Raw genomic sequence first — 17,562 nt, forward strand, 5'->3', positions numbered from 1 at the left:
CAAGTTCTTTTCTCAATCATGGCTCGAGACGTTCTTAATCACTTCTGCGAGATTTGAGTCCTTTGACGTATGAGAAAAGGAAAGCAAAACTGCTTGGATTAAACCCCAGCTGCCCAGTTGGTTCTCTGTCGCCGGGGCATTATTTGGTTTCCACATTAATTTAGTCGATGAACTTAAATAATGATCGACTTGGGATGCTTCTTCCTTTTATCCCAAACTACCTATTCAACGAGTACCTGAAAATTGGATCAAAGAATTAAGTACCTAAAGACCGCTTTTCAGCTTTCCTAAAATTTCTACGGAAGAATCATTCTCTAGTCCAACTTTGTAAGTGGCAGTAAAAGTTGTTTAATGTGTAATTTTATCACAGGTTCTTCGCAAACAGAAGCCTTAATCTCGGAAATCCCTTAAGCATTATCGGGTCAATTGAAAGAAAAAAAAATCAAGAACCCATCAAAACCTCCACTGTGCTCCGTAATCTTTCTATATCCACTGTCAATTTAATTATCTTGAATCAGCTTTGGACGAGAGTGCTTCCACCAGTGCAGAGAAACCAATTCCAACGATCTGAATCATTAATCATTCCACATTATGCATCTTGCTACCTATTATAAAAGCACTGCCAACATCCAAGAACAGCAATCAACTGATATTGCATACCAACAACAAAAATAAAAGCAAAGCCAGTTTTGGACCAATATGAATTGAAAACGATGAAATTTGATGAATCACGGCCTGAGTTACACTTGAACCATCTATTCTGTTATCATATACAGGAAAGCCAGCTTGATGATTCATCATATATATAGTCATGGAGTTGTACAACCAATGGACTTATCACATACATGATTTATTCCAGTGATGGAGGAAATTTATGTTCATCGAAGATCCATTACATCAAACTTCAAATTAGGGTTCATATAGACATATGAGCAGTGGTCATATATACGACCCCCATCCGGTGCCTCTTTATGAGGATGGAAACCACGCTGCTGGCATTGCCTAATGACCGACATGCCCCCAGGAGAGGTCAGTCGGAATATCCCATGGGTCCTGCATAAATTGAGAAGATTATTTAATCTCCCAGAATAAGAAGCAATTGCTCGTATGAATCTGATGGAAACAAGTAAATTACAAAGGCAATGTTAAAGATGGTTGATGTCTTGAAACTCTTACCTTGAACTATCCTTTGGTGCCATAACAATTGCAATAGCTTCAGGCAACATGATCTAAGCGAAGTACAAGAAACATGTTTAGAAGAGGAAAACACAATGAAAGTTAGAGAAACGTAGTTATAAATTGTCACGGAATTAGCATCCATGCGTACCTGATATGAATAGTGGGTGTGGAGATCAATCGAGGACATGAAACATGACTGTGTGGGATGTGTCTGTGCATTTAAAAATAAAGATGAGAAGCCATACTGCATCATAATGTGTGTATTATCAACTCATCCATCCGAAAAGAGAAGCAGATAACCTCTTGGGAATGTAAAAAATATATTTTATCCATAGATTAGTTTCTGAAAAAATTAAAGGACGATGTAATTACTCACTGTTGTGACATAACTCATACAATTAAAAACGCAAAAAAAAATAGAAAAAACCCGAAAGAAAAATAGTTTCAGACAAAACAATAATGACTATTTTATACATACATTGTCATAACCAGAAAAAGCATATTCAGACAACTAATGATAATAGGTCATCAGAAAGAAAAGGTCATAGAGAATTGAGGCCATGCCTGCTGGTGGAACTAGGATTTTACTCAAGGGGAGGCAATGTTTAGCAGGGACAAAACTGTTAAAAGAATGTCTGAAGACCTTCAAGAACCACAAAAATAGATTTTCAAAAAGAAGTAAAAAATTACAGAGAGGGCACTTAGTATTCATTGCTCATATCACTTAACCAAGGATTCATCCTTCAATAACATATAAGGCAAAAAACGGCTAGTTCCTCCTTCTATGATAGAGAGGGGGAAAAAATCAGCAATTAACAGACAAAAGTTAGGAGCCTGCACAGGTTTAAAAAGAAAAAAAAGACAGAAAGGTAGGAAAAAAAGGGAAAATAGCAATAAGAAAAGAAAAAAATCTACATGCATGTGACAGTTGGCTGGATAATGACCAGTTGACAGTTTGAGATAGAGTAATCTGGAAGGGGAAAAAGGAAAGCAAAAAAACACAACATTAAGGCCAGCTTTTACCCTCAAGAGAAATCTAAAATGGGAAAAAACAAAAACCAAAAAGAAAAAGAAGAAATTTCAAATATTACAAAAGAAAAACAAAAAGGAAGAAAAAATTGTAACTATAAAGGCCTAAACCTCATTGTTAGAGTCTCAAAAAACTGACTGAAACAACACAGTAATCAGAGAATTTTAACACTTGGTAAGTCAGTCAAAAACAAGTCTAAAGCAAGAAATATCAACTACACAATAGCATACCCTGGAAGTAGGGCTGTCAAGTGAACGTGCTGATTCTGGATCAGCTTGTGTTTAGTTAAACATGGCTTGCTAAATCAATAGATAAGCTGATCTTGGGTGATTTGCCTCATGTTTAGAAAGACTAAGGATGAAAAAAGAAAATAATATGGTCAGAAAATTCTCTAAAAAGGAAATATGAAGCAAGGAAATGTGCTGATCTCTTGGTAAATAAGCTCCAATTAGATGTAAGGGAAGAGATTTCTCTCACTACATTACCCTGAAAAATGAATATATATAGATTATAAATGCCCCCGCCAAAGGTGGTGCCTGTTCGAGGAGAGCGAATAGACGCTAGCTTGAAAATCTCCCCGTTCACACAGAGGCAGCATACATACACTAAGCTTCCAAAAGAGGATTATAACCTGATGTCTAACATGTTTAAAGCACCGACTATTCAGAGACTTGACCAGCCAGAAACCATAACTCATGCCAGTAAAGGTACTAGCAGACTGAAAAGTAGAAGGTATCAAAAGTAAACATGTACCCCTTTTAATATTTATAAAAATATGAAGGGAAAATGAATGTGATGTTCCTAATAGAGTACTTCAGAAACCAAACAAAAATAGTTACAACATGCTCACATATATTCCAATAAATACAATATGCAAGTCTATAAGAACTAGAAGCATTATAAATAAAATAAAACTAACACCCAAGAAGATGCTTTGGATATATTACACAGTTGATTCTGGATGCTATAACAAGCTAGGAACGAATAGAGTCATTTGCGGGATTAGGTTCTCACATGAATCCACCCAAGGGGAAAAAGTGATTGCTTGTCCTGGTAGTCAAATATTTCCTCTTCATTGGTTGTCTGACACTGAATGATTAAACAGTGATTGCTATTAAAATCAAAGAGTGTAATGCACAACAACATCAAAAAGCTATCACTATCTTACTGAATCAGATGTTGACTCCTGTTTGGGGATGATCAGATCTGTCACATAAAATTTTCTATTTTTCTGCAAAAACAAAACAATGCCCTGAATATACAACCAAAAGCTGCTTTCAGTTAAAAAACAAATTCTCAAAATCCTCGTCTCTTACAAGTGAACCTGCCAGAACACCACATGTTTCTAAATTTCTGACAGTATTTGACTTTGCAAGTCTCATAAAGCTGTCCATCATTGTTGCGGACTGCAAAATAAATATCAAAAACAAAGTAGATGATTAGTGAAAACATATACATGGAAAAAAATAAAGCATCAGAAAAATAAAAAAAATTTCTTTCTGTGCCTATGTTGTCCTATAAATTACACTTCAGAAAAACATTTGACATCTGAAGATCTAGAAGGGGGTGCACAATATCTCACTATGTGAACTTCCAAAGGAGATTCAGTCTGAACTAGTTCATCCTGCAATGATACTGTTTGCCCAGATAAGGAATTAGAAACTTCTGATGCGACAGGAACCATGTCTTGCACTTCTGCAAGGACAGGTGGAGGAGAAGGCTCTCTGGTGATATCCATCATAGGAGTTCCTGCAGCATCTAAGTTAATCATTGGACTTGGTTCAGCAGTGGGAGCTGTTCTATCATCATGCAATGAAAGAACCTCTTCAATTGTAGATCTTTTATTCCCTGAAGTACCATCATCTTTTATGGCCACAGGTTTATCTTCCACTGGCGGAATCAGGCTGTTACCAACAAAAATGTACTCCAGTAATATACTAAAATATGATAGCTTAGCACCAAAAAGATACAAAAGGAGTAAAAGAGAGGTACAAAGTAATAGATATATCTACACTAGGGGTGGGGGGTGGGGGGTGGGGGGGGGAGGAGGGGAGGAGGGGAGAGAGGTAACATGTAATAGATATATCCCCACTCAGTGTGTCCTACCAGAGCATAGGGCATGAGTGAAATTAGAATTTCTAATTTGCAATTATGAGAAATATGTCTTCAGCTGCAACACAACAAAGTGATATACATGGAAATGGGTGTAGCTTATCCTCCTCTTTTTAAGTTGTACACAATCTTGGAGCAAAATAATGAAATCAAAAGCCATATGCTAAATGTTGGCCCAGCAGATGTTTAATGCAGCTTTATCATGTCTAATGTAACTCTATTCAGTTTTCTCATGAATAAGATGATGATCATTACTAACCATATGTATAGGTAGTTTACCCCCTTGTCCACCAACTGGACCAAGAAATAAATATTGGAACAATCGCTGAGTGGATTAAGATCAAGTTAAACATCAGTTGATAACACTGCTCAATCGTTTTTTGGAGCTGTTTTTCTTTCTAGTTGTGCTCCGTAGCTAATTCGCCTAGATGGATAAGGATTTGCAGAGCCTTCTTTTGTTTTTATTTTATGATTGAGCGCCAGAGCTAACTCACCTCAGTGTATGGCAGATAGGACAACCATAATGCTATCAACTAATACCTATGTAGATACAGTTTACATCCTAATGACTGTTCTAGACTACACCAGGACAACCTAGAAGAAATTGTAACTTATGTTCATGTTTATCAACCACTACTTTTGCATGGACAGAATTTTTGCCAAGGTGTAAAAAGGGTGTTTCAGTGCATAAGGCTCCCATCACTGCAAGGTCTGGGGAGAGTTAGATGTATGTAGCTTTACCTCCATATGTGGAGAGACTGTTTCCATGTTTCAAACCCATAACACCCAAGTCACGATGGAGCAACCTTACCGTTGCACCAAAGTCCGCCCTCTTTTGCCAAGATAGTGTAGAAATCTTGAGGGGACTTCCAAGAATATGGATAACAAAACCAATTTGCATCAGTGAATCTGAAAATTGAAGTCAATTCCATTCCATCAATAATAATTCTCTGACAGAGAGTGCTATGTGAAGCAGTAAGAAGACAGATATGCAAAAAAATCTAATCAACAATAATAGCTATGTCAAGGCGGGTTACAGCAAGATTTTGTACAGCATCTGAGATATTTCCATACCACTTTGGGTCATTATGAATCTCTATATCATTATCCTTCAACATTGGCAATTGCGGGTTATCGTATAGGAGTACACATGATTATGCATTGCTGGCGAAAAATTATTTTATCAGTCCACTTAACTTTTATACCTAATTATATCTTAGGTTTTCCAAACCTTTAATAATAAATTTCAGCCGTTTAGAAATGCACGTCCAGCTTGCAATAAAATACCATCTCGATGCAATACTCTGATGATTATAACTTTAAGTCCACATTGAAATACAGAAAACAATCATGGTTAGACTACATACACTGCATTGTTTTGAAGCATACTGGAAGTTAAATAATTTCAAGACTCTCCAAGAAACACTCTTGACATCTCATTACATACTGGTCATTCATACCTCAACGCACAAAAGAAGATGATCCTCATAGTAACCATGTGAAATACATAATGCATGCATCCTCATTAGGAAACCCACATTTCTACTTGCATCCATCTTGTAACAGGGAATGCTTCCAGCCTTTATATGGATCCATCTGACTATACTTGGTACAAACAGACCTCCTATCAATTATGCTTTTATACAGTGGGCATCTAAAAACTTCCTAATCTAATTTATTTTACATATTACACACTCTTGCTAACGACTATGCCTTTATGTAGTGGATTTATAACAATTTCCTCTGTCTTGATAAGCAACAGAGGATCTGCTTTAGCAACTTGGAAACAAACAGGTGTTATTTCCTAGGAAATCTTGATGCATGAAGATTGCTGCACCAATAAATTTGGCATGTTCTGGCAGTGTGCTTATTGCTTCCATAGATTAGGCACACCAAATGAAACATGTTTCCTCCATTGCATTATAGATCAACTCCACCACTTGCTTGCTGAAAAGGTAGAAAACTTAATAGGCAGAATAATATATCCCTGTTGATCAACAAAACCCTCAAATCTTCATCCTCAACCTATAGAGATCCCCTATATGATTATATGCACTTTCTCTATGCTAGAAATTTCCACTGGCATAAAAAGAATTACTATAATCATGATGGTAGCTGCCAGGTAACAGGGGCAGCACTTTATTCACATGCAGGAGAGGTGACTTGAAGATAGCAAATGAAGGACTAAAACCTGAGATTGCATATGTTGCAAATTATAAATAGCTTAAGATTGTCATGATAGTAGCAAGCAAAATCAGAACTTTGTCAGCATCACTAATGGGATTCTGAATGGCAGATCGCAGGTGTAAAGCTGGATAGAATTTGTGGGATGTCCTTCAAAAAGACTCCTCTTTAAGTTTGGATTTGGGATGCTTATGCTAAGTCTTCAAATATTGAAAATCATCGAGGTTTTCTCAACAGACTTTTCTTTTTTCAACATTATATAACTTGCACAAAATTTCTTAGGATAGGTTGGCATTAGTCCACCCTGAAGGCGTCTGTCCCTTGGCTATACATTAGCCATATTGTTGACATTTCATATAATTCTGCCCGCCTAGTGTCTTTTCTTTCATTGTTGAATATCTTTAATGGATATCAAGTCCAAAGGAGCAGGCATGTATCCATTAACATGTCCAATCATTTCTTGAACCGGGATGGTGGCAAGAATTTTTTTTTTCACTCCAACATAAAATTATGCAGATAAAAAGGTAACCAAGTAATCAGGCATGTCTGGTGAAAAGAGAGGTTATCGATGAACTTCTCATGAAAGGGAGTTAGGTCTTGTAATGCAGACAAGGAAAGGACAGGAATAAAGGCAATCATGCATAAGAGGCTTTATTAGGTGAGGGCAGATGAAAGAAATGAAAGGAAGAGGAAGAACGAAAACTAGGCAGTTAAGAGGGCTAACATCTACCAAAAGGAAGAGATGAAGGACAACAAGAATGGTTCCAAGAGTTGAGGCATTATGAGCCAGTGTTGCATTATTCTCCAACACTAATAACATGAATATAAATCAGCTCTTTGAATTATATAAAAGAAAGATGGAGGAAGCGGAAGAATTTAACAGAGGGGGAAAGGAAAATCTGAAAGGGAAGGCTGCAAAATTTAAGTCCATGGGAAAGGAAAATCTGAAAGGGAAGGCTGCAGAATTTAAGTCCATGTTTAGTCCTTTCCTCGGTTAAAATTATAATGTTGGAACAAAAAATTCCTTGCTAGTAACAATGACTGCTTTTAGGCCTTTAGCTGCAACATAATGAAGAATCGTATGCAGAGTCAAGAAAAATTATAAAATTTGTCATGTAAAAAGAAGATTGCCTTCTGATTAAATAAGAAACTATTGAAAAGTAAGTCACTATGTTAATTTGCCTTACCTAACATAGATGTTAATACTTCAAGTGAAAGAAGTACATTAGGAAAGTCAGTAAAAGTTCTAACCTTGGGATATTTATAGGACTCAAGTCCAAATTGCTTGGGTATCGGATCTGCATCAACAAAAAGGAAGGTCAATTGTGTTTTTTCATGATTGTGATACAAGTATTTAATGAATTAAAGTATACCCCTCTGTCAATACTGGGTGCCTTCCACTGTCCATGAAGCCCATTTGGACCCAAAATGGAGTGTCTTGATAGAGTCTCCTCATTCGGGCGTGGGATATTGAGAGAGCTACAAAAGAATGTCAACCAAAATGAGTGAAGCATTTTAGTCAGAAAAACGAAAAAGAACAAGAAAAAGGAAAGAAGAGTGAAGCACGAAGCAGGAAGATATCTAGTGATTATGCTGTTTCAAAACATGTTTTACAAAATGTCCAAGTTTTGAAACTGAATAACAAATGCCATTATTTCATGCTCACAGAAAATATAAAACAGTTCTTATGATTGAAATTAGCAAAAAAAAAAAACAGCCCATTGGTTTCATAATGGACAAATGGGCATGACCTCTTTATAATTTTGGAGCATATTTCGATTATCAAATATATTTGTTCCCATGCACAAATCATTTTTGCTTTTTAACATAATTCCAAGTATAAAATATGATATATTGAAATCTTCAATCAAATACAATCCCTCAAATCTCGTAGGTATAAGCTACAGTTATTTAAAAGAGATCCTTCTTATATCAGTGAATGAGTGAATCAACTAAAGTAATTTGCATTAAGAATATTAACATTAGGCGCATGTGATGCACATCTTTGTTGGAGGGACAGATGGCTTCATAGAATTCACAGCAGCCAGTCCCATCATAATATAGTAACCATAATACCATATAGTCCTATATCAAGCTAAATGGAAGTAATTATACTACTAAATTGTGATTACAAATTAAAATTTGCATTTCTTTAGAAACATCATGAGATGGATGATAATGGAAGGTAGACAGTAAACTCAAGTAATGGATATGTAAGCTGAATATGTTGCATTTAGGTCCAGCGCGCAAAAAGCTATTTGCAATCAGCACCATCAATGTAGCATAAGAAAAGAAAATGTTGGGCTACAGGTACCTTGATTTCACCACATAGGCGATAGGTTTAAGATAAAGAATATTAAGCATTGCAGTAATCAAATTATCATGATTCATGAAAGTAGAACCCCAAGCTTTGAAAAATGTGCGGACTAAATTTCACTTGTAGTTATGCTAAGTCTGCTGGCATAGGTAACATTTGTAGGCAAATTATTCAATGCCTTACAATTTGCGAAATTGCTCTTCTCCAGGCTTTGCTAGTGGTAATCTGTCACTCTGGATGACTGAATTCCAAGAGGTGCCATCTTGACCAACAATTTTGTGTACCTGCAATGTGGAACATATCCAGATAAATGTAATTTTCTTTGCCCTGTTCTTCTGATCCTATACCTTTCGGGGCATTATGATAATCAGTTATGAATAAGTTCATCGAGAATTCCCGAAAGGGATACTGGCCATGGGGTTTAGTGATGAGAGACAATGTTGGATGGAGATGATACTCAACATATCACTGGCATTGCAGTGGCAAATGTGGTGATGGAAGCTGGAGCTGGAAGGGATGCAAGCATGCAAAATGCATGCACATGTGCCAGAGAGAGAGAGAGGCGCCAAAGTAAGAAAATGCAAATGCAGCAGTGCAGGAGCTCAACAAGAGGAGGTGCAAGTTGGACAGGACTCGCGCAAGTTGGAGAGAGGAGGTGCAAGTTGGACAGGACTCACGTGCGCATGAGAGAGAGAGATGGAGAGAGAGAGGTACGAAAGAAAGAAACTGCAAATGCAGCAGGTGCAAGAGCTCATGATGCAAGGTGGAGAGAGGAAGGCTGGGGGAGGGCAAAGAGAAAGAAGGAGACAGACAGTTCTTTCTCAAATGAAGCAGCAGCGGGGAGAGCTAGTGAATAACTGATGACAGTGGCGACAGGGGCAGGACGAGATAGGAAATGGAGGGAATAAATGGAGTTTTGTCCGCTAAAGGTATGGGAAAGTGGGAGATTTTTTTCCTAAAAAAAAGTAATACTCCTAGGATGTTCAAGAATCACTTATTTAAGATTGTGCAGCCAGTCACAACCACCATTGACCAGTTAAATTTATAAATTCTGAACCATCCACTTCAAAAGATGGATAATTCAGAAATTTTTAAGTGCACCACAGAACTTCCCTATTTGTATAGGTACATAACGCATGCAGTTATGTACTATAAGAGTGTCGCCGAAAACTGTATGAGAGTAATCTTTTCTCAATTGTAGAAATGATTTGAAGAATTATATAGTAGTGCCAAAATGAAACAGCAACATTATCAGTATCATAATGAGACAAGGTCATACTTGACTCGATTTGCTAATTGTTAGTGTCTGTTTTCTTATTGGTGGCCACTCCAATGAGTTATCAACAAAACCATTTTGCTGAGCCTGGCCCCACTTATTTACTTGAGTTCTAATCCTCCTATTCAGTTCTTGGACCCGTTGTTGCATAACTGGCTTCAGTGCCTCCAGCTCATTCAGGGCATTTAATAACTTCTGCAAAGAGGATATCACAAGTCAAATAGGAATTCCATCAAAGAATAATTTATACTGCGCAAAGAATAATTCCATCTAGTAGGACATGATGAGTACAAAACACAGTACGATCACAACATATTAGGAAGATAAGCACACAACAGGAAAAAAAATGTCCACAGCAGGACTTATTGGAAACTTCAAACAAGCATGAACAATGAACAAAATGGCATACCTTTTTAAAATAAAGTCTTTCACTTTGTAGAGACACTTGATAGTCTCGATGATACGGTATAGTCTCAGTGATCAAACTGCAGTAGATAGAAATCAACTCATCCACTAATAATTAGACTAAAAAGAAATAATCAAGCATAACATGATAGCATCATGAAAAGTGACTGTAGAAAATGTTATGTGCTTCCTGATTCCAAAACCAGAAACTGGCGACGAGCCAGCTATATTCAAAATGTTCAAATAACATTCTATTCCAAATGATATACTGACCTTGAAAACCGCAAAAGCATAACATACAGATCAATAATATTGTTCTCCGCCCGATAGATATTAGCCTGCAGTGAGTAAACAATTTTAGAGATCAAAGATCGCTAATGTGAGAAAATAACTGAAGCCCCTTACCGAATAACTAATAAGTCGAATTAACTATAATATCGTATTGGATATACCAATAGGAGGGAACCTAGACAAAACATAGATAAGAATAATTCATGAAAGACAGAATAGAAGGCACGGAAAAGCACCTAACAGCCCAGAATATGTAGAACATTTTGGATTAAGTTCTTCAAATTATGTATTTTAACCAAGGAAAGATATAGGTTAGCCTACATATGAAGCAACCAGATCATGTGATTATCATTCTGATAGGCTAAGTCAAAACTTAAAATCTCAGCACTAGGCATTTCAACGTTTTATGATTCTTTCCTGCTATGAATTAATAATCTCATAACATACAGGTTGACGAAAAGAAAAATAAAAGAAAAAGGCAAAAGATTGACCATCCAGTCTGGAAGCATTATCCCATTAAGAAACAAAAATCGAAAAAAGAGCAAAGATAACTTTTAAACAGAATAGATGCTTCTTATATAACTAAGGAAAAGGTCAGCTTTTCTGGGGAGCAGGGGGGTGCACGGGACAATTTGATGCAAGTTTAAGCATTAAACAAATGAAACAGAAGTAATTCATAGAAAACCTGAAAAACCAAGCTTCAGTCTCCAAGAAGATGGATGTAGGCAATTGCCTGGACAATAAGCTAGATCAACTACTTGGGGCTCCAAGTATAGCTGGCCAGGGTTATCATGGTATGTGTATAGTTTCATCCTGTGTCGGCATGTGGCATGCAATGATATAAAAGATCTCCAATCTGACAAAGGTTTTGCAACTAGTATATGAAATTGTGCCACTCCCCAACTATTCTGATGGACAGGGAAAATCACCAATGACATAGATATTATAAAACACACTAAACAGGTCAAGCATGGAGGGAGGTTACAATAGTGAAAGTAATGTTGTGCATAACTGACGGGAATCTACTAGTCATGGGGGCTTAACATTTTTCTAACACCAGTAATGTATGTGCTGTGATCTTACATCTGGCTTATCAAATACATAGAGAAATGAACCACATTTAAAATATATACCACATTAAAAAGAACAACAGTTTTGAATTTAGAGAATACTCTGCTCTGATGCCGACTGTCATGCTCTCTACTGAAAATGTCTTTCCACCTTTCTTTCTATTTAAAGATAAATATTAACAATCCCTTTTGTTTTAGAACAAGGAAAAAATATAATATGCTCCACTTGCTTCTCAATCTGTGCTAACTCTCCACCCACCTCTTATGTCTCACTTCCACTTAGCTAGCAAGGAAAAGAAAAATTCAGCTCCTAAGAAAAGAAAAGAAAATTAATAAGAATCTAATAAGGGAAAAAAACTAATACCCTCCCCCACCCACCTTTCACTTTGCGCTCGCTCATCACCTGCAACTTCTCTCTCACTTCCAATAATGCGGAAGGAAAAAAGAAAATGAAATCCTGAATCTTGAAAAAGGGAAGAAAAACTAATTGGATTCTAATACAAAAAAAGGGGGGAAAATGCTCCTCTCGCTTCTCTGTCCACAGTTACCCTCCACTTGCCTCTCCTCTCACTTATACTAATTTAGAAAAGAAAAAAAGTCTGGCTTTCTGAAAAAGGGAAGAAAAAAACAATTGGAGAGATGTCAGTATTTTCTTCGGTAAATTCTGACCAACACCAAATTTCTGGCAACCTCTCTTCCTCCCTGACCCAACCATCTCCTAAAAAATAACAAAACAAAAAAATCTAATTCAATTCTAATCCTTATTTTCAGGGAGATAGAATGAAAACTAAAATAACAGCAATAAATAAATAAATAAATAAAAATCTCATTTTTCTCTTCCAAGACAACCATAAATTTATGGCTCTCTCTTCCCCTATTATGATCATAACAGTTCTCGAAAAGGGGGGTCTAATTCAAGACTAATTAATGTTTAAAATATTCCATCTCAATAAGGTAATATTTTCTATCTAAGTATGAAGCATCTTTTGCATAATAATATGTGTACATAGTAATATTTTTACTTCAATAAATTTTTTAAATGTAAAATAGTGTTTTATTTAAACTTTTTTATGTAATATAATTTAAAATTTTATGTTGTACATGCATTACACATCCCTCATTCCTAATAACTATTAAATGTCTCGAATTAAAACCTTATCAATATAGAAAAGAACTTCCCTTGACATATGATTATTCATCACCAATGGAACTCATCCCCAATTAATAAGCTAGAGATCCTCCCCACTAGCTCTAAGCCCTATAGCTACATTTGGTTGTGGAATAAATTTTGTTAGAATGAAGAAACGTCATCTGAGTACTTTAGAAGGGATGGACTTATTCCGCGGGATAAGGGTTTGGTGGCGTTGGTTGGAGGAATAAGTGGGAGGGGATAAGGACAGGGAATAGAGTACAACTAATAAGCATCCAATTTCACACTGATCTAGACTTTATCATAAGGACAAAAATGCCCTCCCACTTTCTGTGTATTTAGAAAGCAGATATGGGCAAAATAGTAATTACAGGGCTAATGTGGTAATTAGGCAGAATAAGCTTTCACCTAATTCTATGAAATAAGCCTATCCAAGCATAGGGTTAAAATAGGCTTATGATATAAGTTGGAGGGGTATCTCCTAGGACGGCGTAGGGACAGTGTAAGGCTATTCTGTTGGCCTCAAATACTGTTTGGCAGAATAAGTGGGGGAAGTGAGGGACATCCCCCACTTTTTCCGCAACCAAACAATGTCTAAAGGAATTAGAGGACCATGGCACATGGTGCCTTTTGTGGCTTAGTTTCCTTGAATACTATGGTCTTGTGATAATTCTGAGCAAGGAAGAAAATAGATCTTGTCAAATAAAACCTTCAAAGATGCTCGATATAGAACATCATTATTGCATATTAGTGTTTCCAATTAAGATCAAAGTCATCAAAACCTCAAACCATTTAGAAGAAGCTAGAAAATGTAAGAAAAATTGTTTACTTGTACCAAATAAAGAGAAAGTTGTTTGGGATGGAACCCAACAAGTTTATAAGTGGAAACCAAAGAAATCGGCTGTATTATTGTATCAACATGGATCAAAGTAATAAAGACCACTACAGGCCAGTCTGTAGCAATGCAGACCACTGACAATATGGTGGTAACTGGTAAGCATTATGCTCTTCGACCCAACATCACTACTTTCTTTTCGCACATACTTGATTGTAAGTAAGTCAACATTGCTAAGTGCCTGCTATCAACTACAACTACTTTTCTGACAGTATACCATAAAGAACTGAACAATAGAAAGAAATGATGTTTACATCTAGGGATCCAAAGCTTCTGAAATTTTGATCGACAATTACACCTACAGTAGTAGATCTGCTTCCTTCGAGTACTAAAGCCTAAATTAACAAAAGTAATATCTTTATCTTATTTGGAAGGGCAATTTTCGTTTCAAGATTTTTTGGAAAGGAAATAATTTAATTCTCGAACTTGCTACATTAAAATTAGACTTAGCCCAACATGCTAGAAAAACAGGAGACGAGCATCATCTTAACCAAGAAAAGAAATTTCTTTGATATCTTTAAAATCAAAGAATTTTTTTCAGAAGTTTTCATTGGTTAATATAGCAATTTTCTGTGCTCATCCAGAAAAATCCTCAACGAACCTAATGTTCTTTCCAAGGTACATCGTATCGGCCTGAACCGGATAATACGGGGCGTAACATACCGGTTCGGTACCAATACTCAGTACGGATGGCGTACCGATACTCGGTATACCAAAAAAACTCCGTATCGTACCATACTAACACTGTGCTAGTGTGGCACCAATACAGGGTCTGATTATATCTAATAAATAAAATCATAACACGAAGGTGATGAAGCAACAAATCAAATAACACGCTCTCGAAGATGATTTTAGAAGGACGATGAGTACATGTTGATGAAAAAAGCCCATGTTGATCACCATGCAAATGAAGGAGAACCTTTTTATGTTGCTCACTTGTTAAGATTAATTCTGCTGTATTTGCATTCACACCATATAACCATAAAGCTTAATTACATGAGTTTGCAACTTTGTCAACTTAAGACAAAAATAAACACAGATTTCGTTAAAACTCCTTTACTGATTTCAGAACCTCTAGTGAGCCAGATTCCAGTGCTAACTAAATATAGGACTTTCCCAAATATGCTATGTAATCATGAACCTTGAGAAAATTGTTACAACTCCAATAAACTTCACAAAATCTTCCCAAGCATGAATCCAAAAATTGTGACATATAAATAAGTAGGCTAAAATATTTTCAAGAACAAGGCTGATGCACCTAAAACATAAGACTAATAAAAGTGCTAAAACATGATAATTGCAGCGAAGGTATCTGTTTGGAGTGGAGCTTCCTAATGTCATCTCAGAAGACAACTTCTAATTGATGGGAAAATTTAATGCCATCAGATGTGCTACATGTTTGGACTGAAACTTCCTATGTTTTCTTGATGTTTATTGTCCAAGGGTTTGTTCAATTCAGTAAAAGCATGAACAATTTTGTATTTGCAGGTGTCTGTTACCTGAAAAATAAAGGATTTCCAATGAGCTCTGATCAAGTTAGATTTTCCAATTTCAAGAAAAAGAAATGGTTAATTTTTCCATTGGCAAACTCTTCTCTTCTTCCACTTGAGAGCACACCTTGGAATGCCATTCGTGAAACTGTCTCAATCATTCCATCCTTTTCTGTTAGTCCAAAAGCTTTGGTGATGGTAACGCCACTATAAATTCCCAAACTAAAACTAGTCAACAAGGCCTTATCTCGAACCACATTCAAGAAAACAATATCCCTATGACCAAAGAAATAATGTTTCAAATCTCCGCTAAACATGAACAAATCCTTATAAGTATTTCCCCGAATCATCCTGTTTAGCACAATAAATAAATCAAAAATAACGGATACCGCATACATCTAAATAAATAAATAAGAGACATGGGACGCGATCAAGATGCAATCTTTTTTTTTCACAGGATTAACAAACTATATCCAAGTCGAAAGAAAGAACGACCTGCTTGATGAGATTATCCGCGATCCGGTAGTAGTAACGGAGAGAGATCCGATTGTCCACATCGAGCCTCTGCGCGCTGGCCGCAATGCTGATTGCCCCCGAGGAAGACTTCATCTTAGGGTTTCCTCCTCCCTCCCTCCCTCCCTTCTCTCGTTCAATCTCTATTCAAGAGAGGAATCGCATTGGAATTATACCCTCCCTTTCTCCAAGATTGTATCAAAGGGGGAAAATAGGAACCCTAATCGCAGCGATCCAGGGCCTCTTCGAGGCCGTCGTCAATGGCGCGGGCGTCTGCCAGAGAGAGAGAGAGAGAGAGGGGAGCTTTTCAGAGGGGCAAATTGGGAATATCAATTTTCTGGTCTTGCTAATTATGATAGCTGTGAGGGTAGTTCTATATACACCCCCCTATTGCTCAGGACACCCCCCAAAAACCAAAAATAAAATACCCAAACTAACCTTTAGTGTAATTACCATATTGCCCTTGAAATTTTCTCATACACCCCCCTTCCTCCTCCTCCGTTTCGTTTTGAAAAGAAAAAAAAAAAAAAAAACCCCTCAAACCCCCCTAAACCCCTCGATCCATTACATCGTTTAGGCGATCTTTGAAGGAGATTTAAGCCCCATTCGAAGCATGGACAAGCAACTAGTGATTTGGGACGAAGAATCGGCCGCAAAGGTACGTATTCCACCTTGTTTCGAAATTTTTTTTTTTCACGGTTCGTGCTCCGTTCGGCACTGGATCGCCGAACAAAAGGCTTCTGTTCGGCTGAACAGTGCCGAACAGAAGCCTTCTGTTCGGCAACCCTCAACCGAACAGATCTGTTTGGCTGCACAGTGCCGAACAGAAGGCTTCTGTCCGGCACTGTTCAGCCGAACAGAAGCCTTTTGTTCGGCGATCCAGTGCCGAACGGAGCACGAACCGTGAAAAAAAAAATTTCGGGAGAAGCCGGCGAGGTGGTTCCGGGAGAAGCCGGCGAGGTGGTCGGAGATCGGGAGAATGCCGGCGACGAGAGGGAGAAGGGGGAACGGGGGGTTTTTGGGCGTTGGCGAGGTGTTTTGGAGGGGAAGAGCGGGGTGGGGGGGGTTTGGGGGGTGTAGAGAGCAATTTAGGTGAGGGGGTGGGGAGGGTGGGGGGTAATTTAGGAATTTTTAATTTTTTAGGGGTGTCCTTAGCAAATGGGGGGGTGTAGAGAGTATTTAATTTTTTTTTAATTTTTGGGGGGTGTCCTAAGCAATAGGGGGGGTGTATATAGAACCACCCTAGCTGTGATCGTGTAAATGTATGTAACGACAAGCTGCCTGCGATAACGGACGAAAATACCGTCCTGCCCTTAGGATGGCCCTGCGTAGGTCAAAGAAGGGGTATGGCGACTAACGAGCTTGCTGATCTCATCCCTACAGCATTGTCCGGTTTCAGAGGAATTTTGTATTTTACAGCCGTGGACTTTTCTCAGGGGCATTTAGAGCAGGTAAAGATTTTCTTTCCTCGCTTCCCATCTTCCTCTTCTTTTGCTGCCACCTGTCCTTACCTCCATCCCGTCATGCGCTGCCTCTAAGCTCCTACGCCTCCTCCTTCATCTTCTCTGCTCTCAAAAAAAAAAAAAAAAAAAGTTTCTAACTTATTGAGCTATACAAATTTTCTAAGCTTGGCATGGACCAATCTAAGGC

General features: G+C 37.5%; 1 protein-coding gene across 3 annotated transcripts; it reads right to left on the bottom strand.

Annotated features, from left to right (window-relative positions):
- Window positions 1-700: 700 nt before the first annotated feature.
- On the bottom strand, window positions 701-16,275 carry LOC103712884 (AMSH-like ubiquitin thioesterase 1). 3 transcript variants are annotated; one of them, XM_008799577.6, is made up of 14 exons: window positions 15,895-16,275; window positions 10,777-10,841; window positions 10,508-10,583; window positions 10,102-10,293; window positions 9,006-9,106; window positions 7,879-7,984; window positions 7,757-7,803; window positions 3,792-4,113; window positions 3,526-3,615; window positions 3,378-3,440; window positions 3,224-3,298; window positions 1,328-1,390; window positions 1,177-1,229; window positions 701-1,053 (listed from the first exon to the last, which is right to left on the bottom strand). In XM_008799577.6, exons 1-14 carry the CDS (start codon window positions 16,006-16,008, stop codon window positions 879-881), a joined length of 1,542 nt encoding a protein of 513 aa, XP_008797799.2. In that variant the 5' UTR covers window positions 16,009-16,275; the 3' UTR covers window positions 701-878. The 3 variants fall into 3 exon arrangements, with proteins under 3 accessions (XP_008797799.2, XP_088578138.1, XP_088578139.1); XM_088722012.2 differs by having other exon boundaries at window positions 1,328-1,423; window positions 15,895-16,257; XM_088722013.2 differs by lacking the exons at window positions 701-1,053; window positions 1,177-1,229; window positions 1,328-1,390 and adding an exon at window positions 1,411-1,522 and having other exon boundaries at window positions 15,895-16,257.
- Between the last annotated feature and the right edge of the window lie 1,287 nt (window positions 16,276-17,562).

Source organism: Phoenix dactylifera, chromosome 5, assembly GCF_051530095.1.
Source record: "Phoenix dactylifera cultivar Ajwa chromosome 5, Ajwa_hap1_PhDact_Kaust_v1.1, whole genome shotgun sequence".
Lineage (NCBI taxonomy): Eukaryota > Viridiplantae > Streptophyta > Magnoliopsida > Arecales > Arecaceae > Phoenix > Phoenix dactylifera.